Source organism: Gouania willdenowi, chromosome 16, assembly GCF_900634775.1.
Source record: "Gouania willdenowi chromosome 16, fGouWil2.1, whole genome shotgun sequence".
Classification (NCBI taxonomy): domain Eukaryota; kingdom Metazoa; phylum Chordata; class Actinopteri; order Blenniiformes; family Gobiesocidae; genus Gouania; species Gouania willdenowi.
Genome location: NC_041059.1, coordinates 29,341,614 through 29,355,448, shown reverse-complemented (window position 1 = coordinate 29,355,448; position 13,835 = coordinate 29,341,614). Strand labels below are relative to the sequence as shown.

Sequence of the window (13,835 nt, the reverse complement as noted above, 5' to 3'; positions counted from 1 at the left end):
GTATAATTACTCTCAATTTCTAATTAATTTAAAAAAAAAAATATTCCCATTAAAAATGTCTACTTTATGAATATTGTCAAATATCCCAAGTTTAAGTTTCTGAGGAAATTTGCCAGATATTTTAAGCCCTTTTGCATCTCTACTGATATATTTATAACTTATAAATTTTATAACACACTAATTATGTGGTAATTTACACAATTATTCATGTTTTTCAGTCATTTTTACTTTACCTTGCAGGCCATATTGGATGTTTAAAAGGGCTGGATTTGGCCCCCGGGCCTTGTGTTTGACACCAGTGTATTAGGAAGTGTGCAATGTCAATTTCACAATTGTTTTACGATTGACTGATTGATTCATTATAAATTCGTGGATGCAGTCCTTCTCAAACAAGTAAAGATAGGCTGCAGTGTATTAGGCTTTTTTAAAAGAGGAATTTTATGCTGTAGTTCTCACAGTGTATTGTACCTATTAGTAATGCAACCGTTGTTTGTACTTTTACTTTGAAAAGCCGGGCAGGATGTTGTCCCTGTGCTCACAGTGACTATCACACAGTAGCTCTCTGATATTAGCCACGTCATGTTAACTTAGCAGAGCACAAGTAGCGTCTTAAAGGAAACTGGAGCTTGCTCTATTCACTATATCATCGTCATCTTGAGAGGAGGCGCTTGTATTACGTGTTTATAACTCAGTTGGAGTTCTATGGAAGAATGTCAGACATTGGGGACTGGTTCCGAAGCATCCCTCTCATCACCAGGACCTGGTTCGCTGCCTCCATTGCTGTCCCTTTTATTGGGAAGCTAGGACTGGTTAATATCAGGAACCTGCTGCTCTTCCCGGAGCTGATCTTCAGTAGATTTCATGTAAGCACAGTTTTATAATCAGCTGAATTGTAATTTCTTTGTAAATGGTTATGTTTATATTGTATGTTTGGGTAGAGGGAGGTTGAGTTAGCATGTAGCTAACAAGGCTCACTGCAGCAGGCCTCGAGCTGTGCAGCAGCCAATCAGAGGGCCAGACGTGTGTGTTTACATCCGGATACTGTCAAATTTTATCAACCAATAAAACATTGACAACTGAAATGCACAAGAGCAGCTTTACTGTAATTGATGCATGTGATCAGATCATCTATATAAACCAGTCCTTCTGATTAAATGTTTTGTTTTGATTCATGTTAAGAACTCCCATCCAATAAAGAGTGTAGTGTAGTTTTTCTGGGTTTTATGTTTAGGATAGAGTTGTTGATTTAATGTGTGTGAAAGACCCCAAAAATTATTCAATTTTTTGATTTTCTTCCCCACATTTATGTTTCGTTAGAACAATGATTCTGAGTAGAGCTGGGCAATATGACAGACAGCTATTCCTTGCTTTTATAGATATAGATACTGCTTAGTAGATGACAGCAGAGATTAGTCCTGCTCAAACCCTAAAACCATTATTTTAGCTTGAGATAGTTTTGATATAAACAATATTGTTTTGCATAAGCAGAGGATAGATAGATAGATAGATAGATAGATAGATATAGTGCTGGGCGATATGGACCAAGATGCATATCTTGATATTTTTTCTTAAAATGACTATAGATTTCAGTTATTGTAATTTTTAATTCAAATAAAGTCTGACCAAAAAGACAATTCAGGTTTAAATTTGCCGATGAAAGATGCCACACAGGCACAATTATGAACAGTTTCACGAAATGTTCCACTTTTGGCTTTTTCTCTTTTAAGGGACAGCATGTGTGAATGAGTTATTCAGTGTGGCTTGTTCAGGGGAAGGTTGCCATAACAATTGTTTGCTGGTGCTTAAAATCAAGAAATAATTTCAATTGGAAATGAAATGCCCACCCAAACTCTTCATAACAATAAACTATAAATGGGTCTGAACTTGGAAGTCAACGGTGCATCACATGAAGCTCCTTGGTATCATCGGTGAAAACAAATGTCCAGCATTAGCTTCTGATCGGTGTTCATCTAGAATATAATTAATGGTCTGCACACAAGTTTTGGCATCTTGTTACATTTTTTGCTGTCCTTTTTTTTTTCAGCTTTGGAGACCAGTAACAGCTACCCTGTTTTTCCCAATAAGCCCAAATACTGGTTTCCTGTACCTGGTAAACCTGTATTTTCTCTACCACTACTCCACACGGCTCGAGACAGGTCAGATGATCCACATTGTGCACCACTTGTCACAACTGTATTTTGTAAGTCATCTTTGTCCATGGGATAAGTCACCTCACTCTATTTGTGTTTTTTCTGTGTGTTTGTCAGGGGCGTTCGATGGCAGACCTGCAGACTATGTCTTCATGCTCCTCTTCAACTGGATCTGCATCGTTGTATCCTCTATATAAAAAAACAGAACAAAATATATTGACCGTCTCGAGATTCACGCCAACCACAATGTGTGTGACATATACACTAATGCAAAAATGATGAGTGACATAATTGATAATGTTGACGACAACATTTTGCGTTGCTTAATTAAGCCCTTAACGTCTACTGTCCCAAATACGGGTCAACATGCATGTTCTCACTCATTCACGCTTTTAAGGGATTAATATAGTGGTGCCCAATGCGTCGATCACGGAGGCATTTTGTTTCGATCGCGCTCGTGGGTCACAAGACCTCATAAATGAATGAGAATGGCACAGTCACATATACCAGAAATGAAACCTAACAAATCAGCTTCTGAAGGTGCAGTTATTTGTTTATTTACAACCTCTGATAATAAGTAGAAGTAGACCCTCCTCCAGCCCAAGGCCGCTTACAAAAGGTCACAGTCACACCGGCCTAACGCAGTCAATTATTTTGTCAATGATTTTTTTCTTTTACTTAAACAAGCCAGCGCTGCTCACCTTTAAAGTGACGCCATGTCTTACTGAATCCATATATTCCATCCAAAGTGGTCTCAAATTCTTCCTAAGACATTAAAAAAATCAATTTTGTTATTTTTTAAAATAATATATGAATTAATATGTATTTTGTACTGTGTTGTATGGCACTTAAAATATTTGTATGCATAGTTCCCATCTTTGAGGGCAAGCTTAGACCACACTTGTATTGTTTACCTGCTTCGCTGCATTCTACTCCACAAAAGACAGTTAAAATGTCTTACAAAACCAACACAAATGGCCGGTAAACCATCCAAACAGCGGTACAGAGATGGTTTAGATAAACAAACAGAGTTGCCCGTTCGCTACGACCCCTGGCGAAGGGGGCCGACAACGGAGGCAAGGCCAGGGAGTAGAGCAGGAGCGCCACCGACTGGGCGAGGTGGGCTGAGCACCGAGTCTCCGGCGGCGGGGAGAGGAGGGCGTCTGACCGACCCAGCCCTGAGATCCAATCGTTATCCCGAATTTACGGATCTGACTTGCCGACTTCCCTTACTAAAGAATCCACGTTTAACTGAACTATTACGGTGATTAATGCATCATTAACCCAACATGAAACTACCATATTGTGCTCTTTTGGCTGTAAACAGAGGCTAAACTCGTTTCAGCTGCCCACAACAATGACGCCGGGTCGGGAAATGCTTCTATGTTGTGACGTCACGTGGGAATTACGTATATTATGTACATTATATTAATATATATATATATTAATTTCTCAAATTAATTGAGGAAAACTGATGAAAACTCCTCACAAACTCTGCGTATGGCTGTGGGCGTGTCTTCTACTTTTGTCTCTGCAGCACTGGGCCATGTACCAGTGGCTCTGTGCCAGTGGCCCAGTGCCGCTGCACTCCTGCACAGCACAGAAACCTAATCTAGGTCACATTCTCACCAGCAGCAGCTTCCATCCCACAGCTCAGCTCTCAGCCCCGCAGGCTCCTCTCACACATTCCTTTGTTATTATGGTGGAATCCCACACCTTAGAAATCCTGGTGAAAATTAAATATCCAGGGTTGATATTTCAGATGGAAATCCCAGTAGAAAAATGAGATGAACACGTGTCATCCTTTACTCTGTCTGTAGATAACTGGGCTGCTAATGAACATGCAGGTGAGATTTCTCCTCCTCATTCATTTGTCAGTAGCTCAGTATTATTATCTTTTGTGTGTGTGTAGGGCTGGGCCATATATTAAGGATCAAAACTCATACCTCAATATTTTTTCTGAAAATAGCGATATACGATATAAATCTTGATCATTTTATTTCAAATAAAGTCTGACCAGAAAGACAATTCTGTGTTAAATTTGCTGATTCAAAATGCCACGGATGCACATTTATTAACAAACAGCTGATAAATATGTTCCACTTGAGTCTGTTTCTCCTCTAAGGGACAGCACATGTGAGTGAGTTCTGTATTGTGGCTTGTTTAGATGAAGGTCTGGGTTAGGACGCACTCAGAAATCCTTCTAACTTTGCTTTTAATGCTGTTCTGAGAAGTAGTGAAATCAGCGACTCCTAAAACAAGTATTTTAAAACAAAATTAGCTATAACAAAATGTGTACTGATATAGGCAATTTTGAAATTTTTTACATCCCCAAAATAGAAAATAGTTATATCTTGAATTTCAATATATCGCCCAGCTCTAGTGTGTAGACCAGTGGTTCTCAAACCTTTTTTGGGTGTTTCCAACTTTGAATGAAGGTGAACTTTACAGCCTCACCTGTACCCTTTGCCCCTGAATAATACCAACACATTTTCAAATTGAACTAACAGAGTAACATCAATATTTCATAATAAATCCAAAATTAATATCTAAATGAATTTAATTAACTGCATGAAACAACACACAAATGAAAAGTGCAGAAGTAAACAAAAAAGGAAATTCAGTCCCAGAATTAAATGAACTGACAGGGAACAAGTTATATTATGTTTATAAAATTATATATTATGTTTGTAAAAGTGCTGCAGTCAAAAATTCAGGAAAAAATGAAACATTGTTAGCAATCTGTGCCAAAAAGCTTAAGAAAACAAAAACAGAAATTCATGTTTGTTTATTGCTTTTCTTCACTTCACATGGTGTTTTGTAGTGTTAATGATCTTTATTGTCAATGAAGAACAGTTTTTAAGAAGATTGGCATGAAATTAAAACGTGCCCTCCTGTTTGTCGTGCCCCACCTGTTATACCTCCATTCCCCACCAGGGGGTGCGCCACGCACTTTGAGGAGCACTGGTATAGACGATGCACACACAGGGATCAGATTAAACCTTAGTGGCTGGAAACGTACAGAAGTAGTAAATGTTTGCCTGGTGAAGTTGTTGCAGATGTGATGTTGTTTTTATTTCCAGCTGCTGATGATCCCTCTGATAATGTCAGTGCTGTATGTCTGGGCTCAGTTCAACAAGGACATGATCGTTTCCTTTTGGTTTGGGACTCGATTCAAGGTAAAAAAAAAAACCCAATAAAAAAACAACTGTGAATAGTTCCAACTAATAGTCTATTGCTGGTCACTAGAAAAACACTATTGGCCACTGTTTGTTAATGAATCGAACATTATCCTTCCTATTATCGTGAGGGCCATTCATTGTTTATCAATCAAAAACAATAGTTGTCTATTGTTTTTGCTTTATATTTCATGACTTTTCCTAATTTGATGGGTACAATTGATGACGCATCACATTTTCATGATATTTTATCAATGTGCTGAACACGCATTGCACGCATTGGTGTTCCTCTGGGGACTTCCCCACACCGTGTGTGTGTGTGTGTGTGTGTGTGTGTGTGTGTGTGTGTGTGTGTGTGTGTGTGTGTGTGTGTGTGTGTGTGTGTGTGTGTGTGTGTGTGTGTGTGTGTGTGTGTGTGTGTGTGTGTGTGTGTGTGTGTGTGTGTGTGTGTGCGTGCGTGCGTGCGAGACCTACTACTCACACCTGCCAAAGTAGAACTGATATTCCCTGCGCTGTGGAGGGTGGGGTATTCCCATAAGGGCATTGGTAGCTCATGCAAACTAAGGGCGGAGCAAACACATAAAAGCTTATATGGCAGCCCTTTATCTAAATAATTCCTCATTGTGCTCTGTGTGTATTGCAATCTGCACGCCGTCTCTCTCTCTTTTTCTCTCTCTCTGTAAAATGTCATCTAGGAAAAGGTTTACTGTCGATGAGGTTTTGGAACAGCTCTTTCACAGTAAAAGTGACATAGAGGAGAATGTGTCTGAGACAGAGGATTGTGTTGAGGAGGACCCTGATTTTCAGGCATTCTCATCTGATGTCTTATGAGAGGAAGGGGGGGGGGGGGGGTGTCATGAATGTGCACCCCAAATTAGAAAAGATTTGGATGACATTTTTTCAAGATACACTAACTCTAAAACTAAAAGTTTGACCTGATGGTGGCGCTGCAGGAAAGGTCATATCACCACCACAACTAATAGGGTTCATACTCTTGTGGTCATTCATGTTGTCAGTAAATTTAAGAAAATTGTAATTTCAAAGTTTGGAGTGATGGTGGCGCTAGAGAACAGATTAATGTTTCATTATCAAGGGATTATTTATGTATTCAACAAACAAAGTGCCTGACACAAAAGTGTTTTGATTGAGCTTGACCCCAAGGGTAAGATGTGATAGTAATCTTTGAGGGTATTAGGAGGGTTACATTTGATCATCCTGCAGACTTTTGGACGTCAGTGATAATCAGCTTGATTATTATTTATTATTGAGCTTTATTCTTTGTGTCTGTGTGAAAATGAGCCGACTTGATCTTGATTTAGCAAATCACTCTTTCACATTTGAATTAGTTACTTTTACTCACCTGTCCGTGTGTGTGGTAGTCGAAGCTAATGCATCCACAAATGCAGGAAAGTGACTGGTTTTAAAAGGGTTCATAAAATATAGAATAAAGAGGACTTTATTCTGCTGCTGTTCCAGGCCTATTATCTACCCTGGGTCATCCTGGGATTCAACTTCATCATCGGAGGCTCGTAAGTTCACATGTTGGACAGTGTGAATAGATGTGATGTGCACTATTCTGTAAAGTTTGATCTGATTAATTACACGTTTGATTTTTTTATGCAGTTTTGTGAATGAACTGACTGGAAACCTGGTGGGTCACCTCTACTTCTTCCTCATGTTTAAGTACCCCATGGACCTCGGGGGACGCACCTTCCTGTCCACGCCGGAGTTTCTGTAAGTTGCTGCGTTAGTGTTGAGGTATTAGCACAGCTGTCAGACTACTAATGTTATGCTAATGTCATATCAAGTTTTTATACTACCTGTGAGTGAATCTTCACACCCGTACAGGTGGGAAGTGTTAGAGGTTAGTGGGGTATAGTTAGAATGTAATATAAGTTATTAAAATAGGGCAATACAAAGGGTAACAATACTGTACAGTGTCCGTATTCACAAAGCTTCTCAGAATCCCCTCAGAGAGCTCCTAACTTAGCCTAGAAATTCCTAGCAAGGAATCTTAGTTTGAAAGTGATTCAGGAAGTTAGTGAGGAGGTGTGGTTGACCTCGTTGCTGGGTATGATGCATTCTGCTAAAAGCTGTGATTTGGTTGTTAGAGAAAGGAAGAAAGTAAATAAAATCGCTCTCTGTAATGAATGGAAAGTAAAATCGACGGATCATACTTGGACTGCATTAAGAAATGTGTAATCATGAAATTAATTTCATTCAGCAAAATTAAATTAATTTGTACACAGCTTAGCATGTTTGAACCTCGTTCACATGCCAATTATTATATTGATTTACTTATTGTTGTTATCTGTCCACGATGGTAATTTTACCGCTTTATGTGTTTGATAATAATGATAGACGCAGACACAGCTGTCAGTGATTACTGTGATTGCTGGCGCTCTTTTATCAAGTTTGGATGAACTATGGCCGGGTCCGCGGAACGTCTCCGCGCCAAATAGCACGTAGCAGTTTCTCGAGATTTCGGTCAAATGACTCCGTTCCAACGAGTAAAAAAAGGTCTCCGAGAGGCTCTTGACATCCGCTCATAGAATATCCATGTCAAATTACAGCCCGATTCAACGAGCATTAACGGAGGAGTAGTCATTTAAAAAATGGGGTCCCTTGGCGCCCCCGTGGCACAATGGTATCAATGAGAAAATGACTTTAATGGAAATTGCGGGAAAAAGGGGGGGTGCAATTGTGCAAGGCATAATGGTAATCTATGTTGAATTATCTTTGAAACAATATATATCACGACTATGTTCCCATAAATTTGGAAATTACCGTAAATGGGGGGTGGGCCCCGTTTACAAAAAAAAAAAAAAAAGGGCTCTGAGAGTCTCATCATATTCATTCATAGAGTATTCATACCAAACTGCATTCCGATCAAACGAGACCAAACGGAGGATTAGTCATTTAAAAAACGGGGCCCCCTGGCACCCCCGTGACACGTACGGGGTAATGGACCCTATTTATATATTGGCATGTGCCAATGATTCGGTACCACCAGCCGTCGTAATATTTGACTCGCAAATAAATGAGAAATCGACTTTAATTTTTTTTTTCTTGGGCCCCAAATTAAAAATGGGGCTTCGAGCGTCCATGCGTACACATCCATAGATTTTAGCCCGATCCATTCTCGAATAACAGAGGAGTAGCGATTTTAACTAGTGTACACAACAACAAGAAGAAAGTAACGTCTTATTAAATCACTGTCGTTAAACATAGAGAGAATATCTCACCGTCTTCTCTGTTTAAGACTCTTTCAGGCTTCTTAAAAGTCCTCCTCACACCTCTTAACAGTTTTTCACCTCAGGAGCGAATTTCTTAAAATTTGAGGACTTTTCTTAGTGACGTCCCTTAGAGCTACTGTACTTTTAGCCTTAGGCTGCTTTGTGAATATAGGCTCTGATGGTTCGTACAAAGAGTTTGTAGCTATCGCTAAATTAATTTTTTGTCCATGTTTGGACTTTTACATAAGACATTGTAATAAACGCACTAAAACATACAATCATCACAACAGGCCTAATAACGATGAGCATGCACAATGCACCTAAATACATATTACATGAGAGTAGTGAAGCTCTTTTGTCCCATATGGGCTGTTTTTGAGCGCTACATAAATAAGTTAGTCGAATTGTAATTGAGAAAATAATTTTGTCTTTCAGGGGAAAAATTATCAGAAAAAATTGCAATCACCGTAATTGTAATTAAATTGTAATTGGATATGGATAATTGAAAACATAATTGAAACTGAAAACCCTGGCTAGGGATTTATAAAACAGAAGGTTTAGTTAGTGTTTGTATATTCTGAACGTCTCCTTTATTCTGCACACTCAGGGGAACGTCTGACCTTCATTTACTGAAATACAGCAGAAATATTGAACAAGCTACTTTATGCTAATATATATTAAATGCTGGTGCTGCAATTTTAGAGTTTTCTTCTCACAGCACGTTTTACTCTGAGCTCTTTGGGCCTGCTTCACTAACGTTAGTGTTCATTAAAACTTGAGTAAACCTCACTGCATGCGTTAATAGGTAATAATAATAATCGACACAATCAGGATTTTGTCCGTCATATAAGCAAAATAACACAAGCATTCCATTTAGCACGTTTGCCTCTGATGAAAATACATTCTGTGTGCTAAATAATAGAAAATGTAACTAGATTACAGTATTTTGTGTAATTATTTATTACATTTGGCAGGCAGGTGTAAGCAGCATTTTTGAAATTATTTAGTATTTCTAAAGGATGACATCATTACCAACCTCCATTAAGCATTTAAATACTGATTATTTTCTTAATCTAAATTGAATGAGATTAAGACTTATCACTGGACCTATTATGTCTACTAGTACAGTGCCCGTCAGAAGTATGTATTCATATAGTGGGAGGAGCTTAAGTAGAGCCAAATGTGTATGTGTTTCAAGGTAGGATGTACAAAGAGGTGTACATACTCTGTACTTTGTAGTGTTATAAAGTGGTACATTTGCAGGTGCAAAGTAAAATAGTGTGTGATTTCCCTGGTTTAATTCTATGGGACATGTGCATGATAAATTGGTAAATAAAGTTTGCACCAATGTTTGCTGGACTTAAGCAAATGAATAATAAATGTCATCCTTAGACCCTCCTTCTGCAAGGAAAAACAAAAAAAAAAACCCCAGTGGGAAAATGTATTCCACACAAACATGTCATGTACATCCAAGGTGCGCATTAGGTTATAAGTTTATACTTCTTCCCACTCCTTTTCGGACATGTACATTACATTTATATCGGAAGTATATGAGAGCTTGTTTGTATGATCTCATTCATTGATTGTCTACATGTTCAAAATAAACTAAACTAAACACGTGGTGATAATATCAGCGTTTTTAATACTGTGTTTGTGGAGAAATATACACGTTTTGCTGTTTGCTTTAAGCACAGCCGCTGCCATTAGCCGCCAATAACTTCCGGGAACTATTTGAGTCTATTTCGAACTTCCTTTGTCAAAACACTGTCTTTAAATGGTTCTGTGTGCGTGCGGCTATGACGCCCCTCCCCCCTCTCATGTCTCGTCCATAAATCAATGCAGTTATTGGCGATAAATTACCTAAAATCCCAGTTACAGTATGTCACTCGAAATGAATGGATTTGAATTGCCTGACAATAACTTCCAGGTTTGCTGTTGGCGTGAAACACAGCCGTTGCTATTGGCTGCCAATAACTTCCAGGAACTATTTGAGTCCCAGTTGTCGCAACTCTGTCTTTAAAGGATTCTGTGTGCGTGCGGCTATGATGCCCCTCCCCCCTCTCATGTCCCTAACGTAAATCAATGCAGTTATTGATGACAAAATACTTAAAATCACAGTTATGTCACTCGGAATCAATGGATTCGAATTGGCCGCCGATAACTTCCGGGAACTATTTAAGTCTCTATTTAACTATTTAAGTCTCCGGAACCGGAAGTACTTGAGGGAGCCGTAATCTCAAAATGAAATGAAAATAAACGTTTTGAAATGTTTTTAAAAAAAGTTTCAGGTCAACACTGCGTCAAGGAGATATGCATCCCACACACAGAGAAGTTTCTTGCTTTTATAGAGAGCTTTAATATAAAATAATTAGGTTGATACATTTGCTGTAATCTAAGAATGTGTTGATTTTCCTCTTCTAATAACTCCTCCAACATTACATATTCAATCTGTAAGTTATAAGAAAGCCCACTTTTTATTGAGATCATAGAATGTCACCTTTTAAACCTACGCAGCATTGTGTGACTACGTCATGATACTTCTCTATTTAATGCAGTGTTGCAGACTTTAACCTTTTTCAGTTTAGCTTTATTTCACTTTATTTGTTTCAGTCTAACAAAAACAAGACTGAAACAGGCAGATCAAAGATGCTCAACATAAACTATAACATTCCAGTTACTTTTCTCAATAATACACACAAAAGAAATGCAAGCATAAAAAAAGTGTATATATATATATATATATGTCACTCATTTTAATTTCTTTATCAACAGTATTCTACAAATTAATCCTGAGAACAGACATATTTGTTTAACTTCTAATCTTGCTTTTCGTAAAATAAACATACATTAATCTCTTGGTCTGTAGTGAGAAGTATTTTTTAACGGCTTCTGGAAGAGCTTTTATTTTTGCTTTGAACATTATCTATTAATTTATCACAAACAAGATCTTTAAATGAAAGGGTGAGAGTGAAATGTGATATTATCGTTGTGCGCATTGTGTCTAGTTTGGTGTTTTAAGCGTCTACTTTCTCCCTGCAGGTACCGGTTCTTCCCCAACAGGAGAGGAGGCGTGTCAGGCTTTGGAGTTCCTCCCAGTAGGAGACCAGCAGCCCAGGAACCAGCAGGAGGAAGACACAACTGGGGACAAGGCTTACGTTTGGGAGACGAATAAGAGCAAACTCCTGGTCTCAGAGGAGGGACAGGTTAAAGTGCTCGCTCACTCACATACTCTGCTTTATACTCGAGTGTAGACTAAAGTTTTATTCATACAGAAGTGTAAATAGTTGAGTGTGAGTGAGCGGTTATTTGACCCACAGCAAGGACTGAGTCATCAAAGCCACGTCACCGCAGCACACAAAGCCATTAGAAAAACTGTGATAACTTCCTCTCCTTCCCATTTCCTTTCGGTTCTACACTCTTCATCCAAGCTCCGCCCCCTCCTCCACCCCTCGCCATTGAGCTGTCAGGATTAGAGATGCTGCAGCTGCACGGTTAGCTTGATTCCATCTGCAACAGCATATCACATGACTGTGTAGCTAACGCACAGGTCAGGCGAGCTCGCAGGCTGCAGAAAAAGCTGGTCAGAGTTCTGTCTCCAGGTTTCGATTTTTGGGTGTGAAATATTTTCAGTCTCACTGATTGTTCTCAGATGTATGATTTGATCTGAAAGAAGTTTTCTTTTTTTGTAAATATAACAATTTATTAAACAAAGAAGAGTCTTGGTGTGCTGTTACCTCCTTGTGTTCATCATCACCACCACTTAGGGCTGCACGATTATGGCTAAAATGATCATCCCGATTATTTTTTATCAGTATTGTAATCATGATTATAATCACAATTTTTTTTTAATCATATTAGGGTAAAATCTAGGGTTTTTAGGGTTTTTTTTTTTTGCTCTACTTTTAAACAAACATGTACAGTTTACAGTGCAAAAATATGCTTTAAAATTAAAAATATATATTTTTTAAAATTAACCCGATATTTTAAAATGTACCAGAGGCTAACTGAGTAAATACACTATTACAGAGTGCAGAGCCTGTATTATAAATGCAAATGTTGCTGATGATCAGGTTAATTTAATCATGGCAACCAACATCGTGAACACGATTAAAATTAGATTAATTGTGCAACCCTACCATCACTTCCCTTGTCTATACACTCAGATCAGTATAAAGGATTAGTCTCTGAAGCTTTATAGGCTATATAAGTATATGCACATTTATATTCAGCCAGAAATATAGTTACATATGCAAATTTTAACACATTCTAACATCAGATTCCTTTAATAAAACAATTGTTTTACAGGCTTTGATCCAGGGCTGGCTTTAGGTCATTCAGGGCCCTAGACAAGAGTGGACTTTGATGAATGAATAAAAACAGATTAAGTTTTTTCTTTGTCTATACACAGTGTGTATGCATTATTATTTATCTTAAATGTAAATACAAAACAATGCAATTCAGCGACAAAAATCATTGAAAAAAAAAAAAACTACCTATTTTAAAATTTAGAATAATACACTATAATATAATAACATCTACAGGTATAGTGCAAATGTGTCGAGGGAACAATAACAAAAATGGTGCAAAAAGCAATACAAAGTGCAATTAAAGTTAAAATAAGAACAAGAATAAGAACATTTCTACTTTCCTGTTTGGTTTTACTAGTCAGTAACACAAATCTTAAAACCAAAGAACACAATGTGCAAACAACACAATAGAATTATATAGAATAGAACAAGAATTAAAATGAAATGCATATCAATATGGGCAGATGATTAGCAGGTATAGTTACAGATTTTTAATATTCAATTAAGAGAAAACATGTACAGTGATTGTAAAGAGTGTGTTTCACGTTTATTATGATTTTTAAAAAATAAAAAATGGGGGGTGTAATTTGGTGACCCTCCAGCAGATGGCGCCCTAGGGGCCGCCAGTGTTACCTGTCGGGAAGGCCGGCCCTGCTTTGATCCTACTCTGTATAGTATGGAAGTGTCTGTAGCTGCAGAACTGACTCACATCAGCCTTTATCAACAGATCATAGGGATCCTCTCATTGGCTCCTGCCTTTGACCAATGAGAAGACTGTATGTGAGCAACAGGGTTGGAGTCAATTACGTTTTTTCGTTACAACAAGTTTTCAATTACAATTTAATTATGATTACAGTGACTGTCACTTTTTCCGATTACAATTAAATTACATTTACTTTCTTTCTGAAAGTCAATTACAATTATTTTCATATATTACAATTTTACTAACTTTTATTTTTGTTG

At 38.0% G+C, this 13,835-nt stretch overlaps 1 protein-coding gene across 1 annotated transcript; it reads left to right on the top strand.

Moving 5' to 3' along the window:
- Nucleotides 1–519: 519 nt before the first annotated feature.
- On the top strand, nucleotides 520–12,286 carry derl1 (derlin 1). Its single transcript, XM_028471339.1, has 8 exons — nucleotides 520–863; nucleotides 2,045–2,156; nucleotides 2,268–2,332; nucleotides 3,971–3,997; nucleotides 5,234–5,329; nucleotides 6,806–6,858; nucleotides 6,953–7,063; nucleotides 11,605–12,286. Exons 1-8 carry the CDS (start codon nucleotides 711–713, stop codon nucleotides 11,735–11,737), a joined length of 750 nt encoding a protein of 249 aa, XP_028327140.1. The 5' UTR covers nucleotides 520–710; the 3' UTR covers nucleotides 11,738–12,286.
- Nucleotides 12,287–13,835: the final 1,549 nt, after the last annotated feature.

What these genes read in the sequence shown, in the direction of transcription:
- derl1 (XM_028471339.1), top strand. Translation starts at nt 711, where the DNA reads ATGTCAGACATTGGGGACTGGTTCCGAAGCATCCCTCTCATCACCAGG. An exon ending in GGCTGCTAATGAACATGCAG is followed by an intron (nt 3,998 to 5,233) that starts GTGAGATTTCTC and finishes TTTTATTTCCAG; the next exon opens with CTGCTGATGATCCCTCTGAT. An exon ending in CTGTCCACGCCGGAGTTTCT is followed by an intron (nt 7,064 to 11,604) that starts GTAAGTTGCTGC and finishes TTCTCCCTGCAG; the next exon opens with GTACCGGTTCTTCCCCAACA.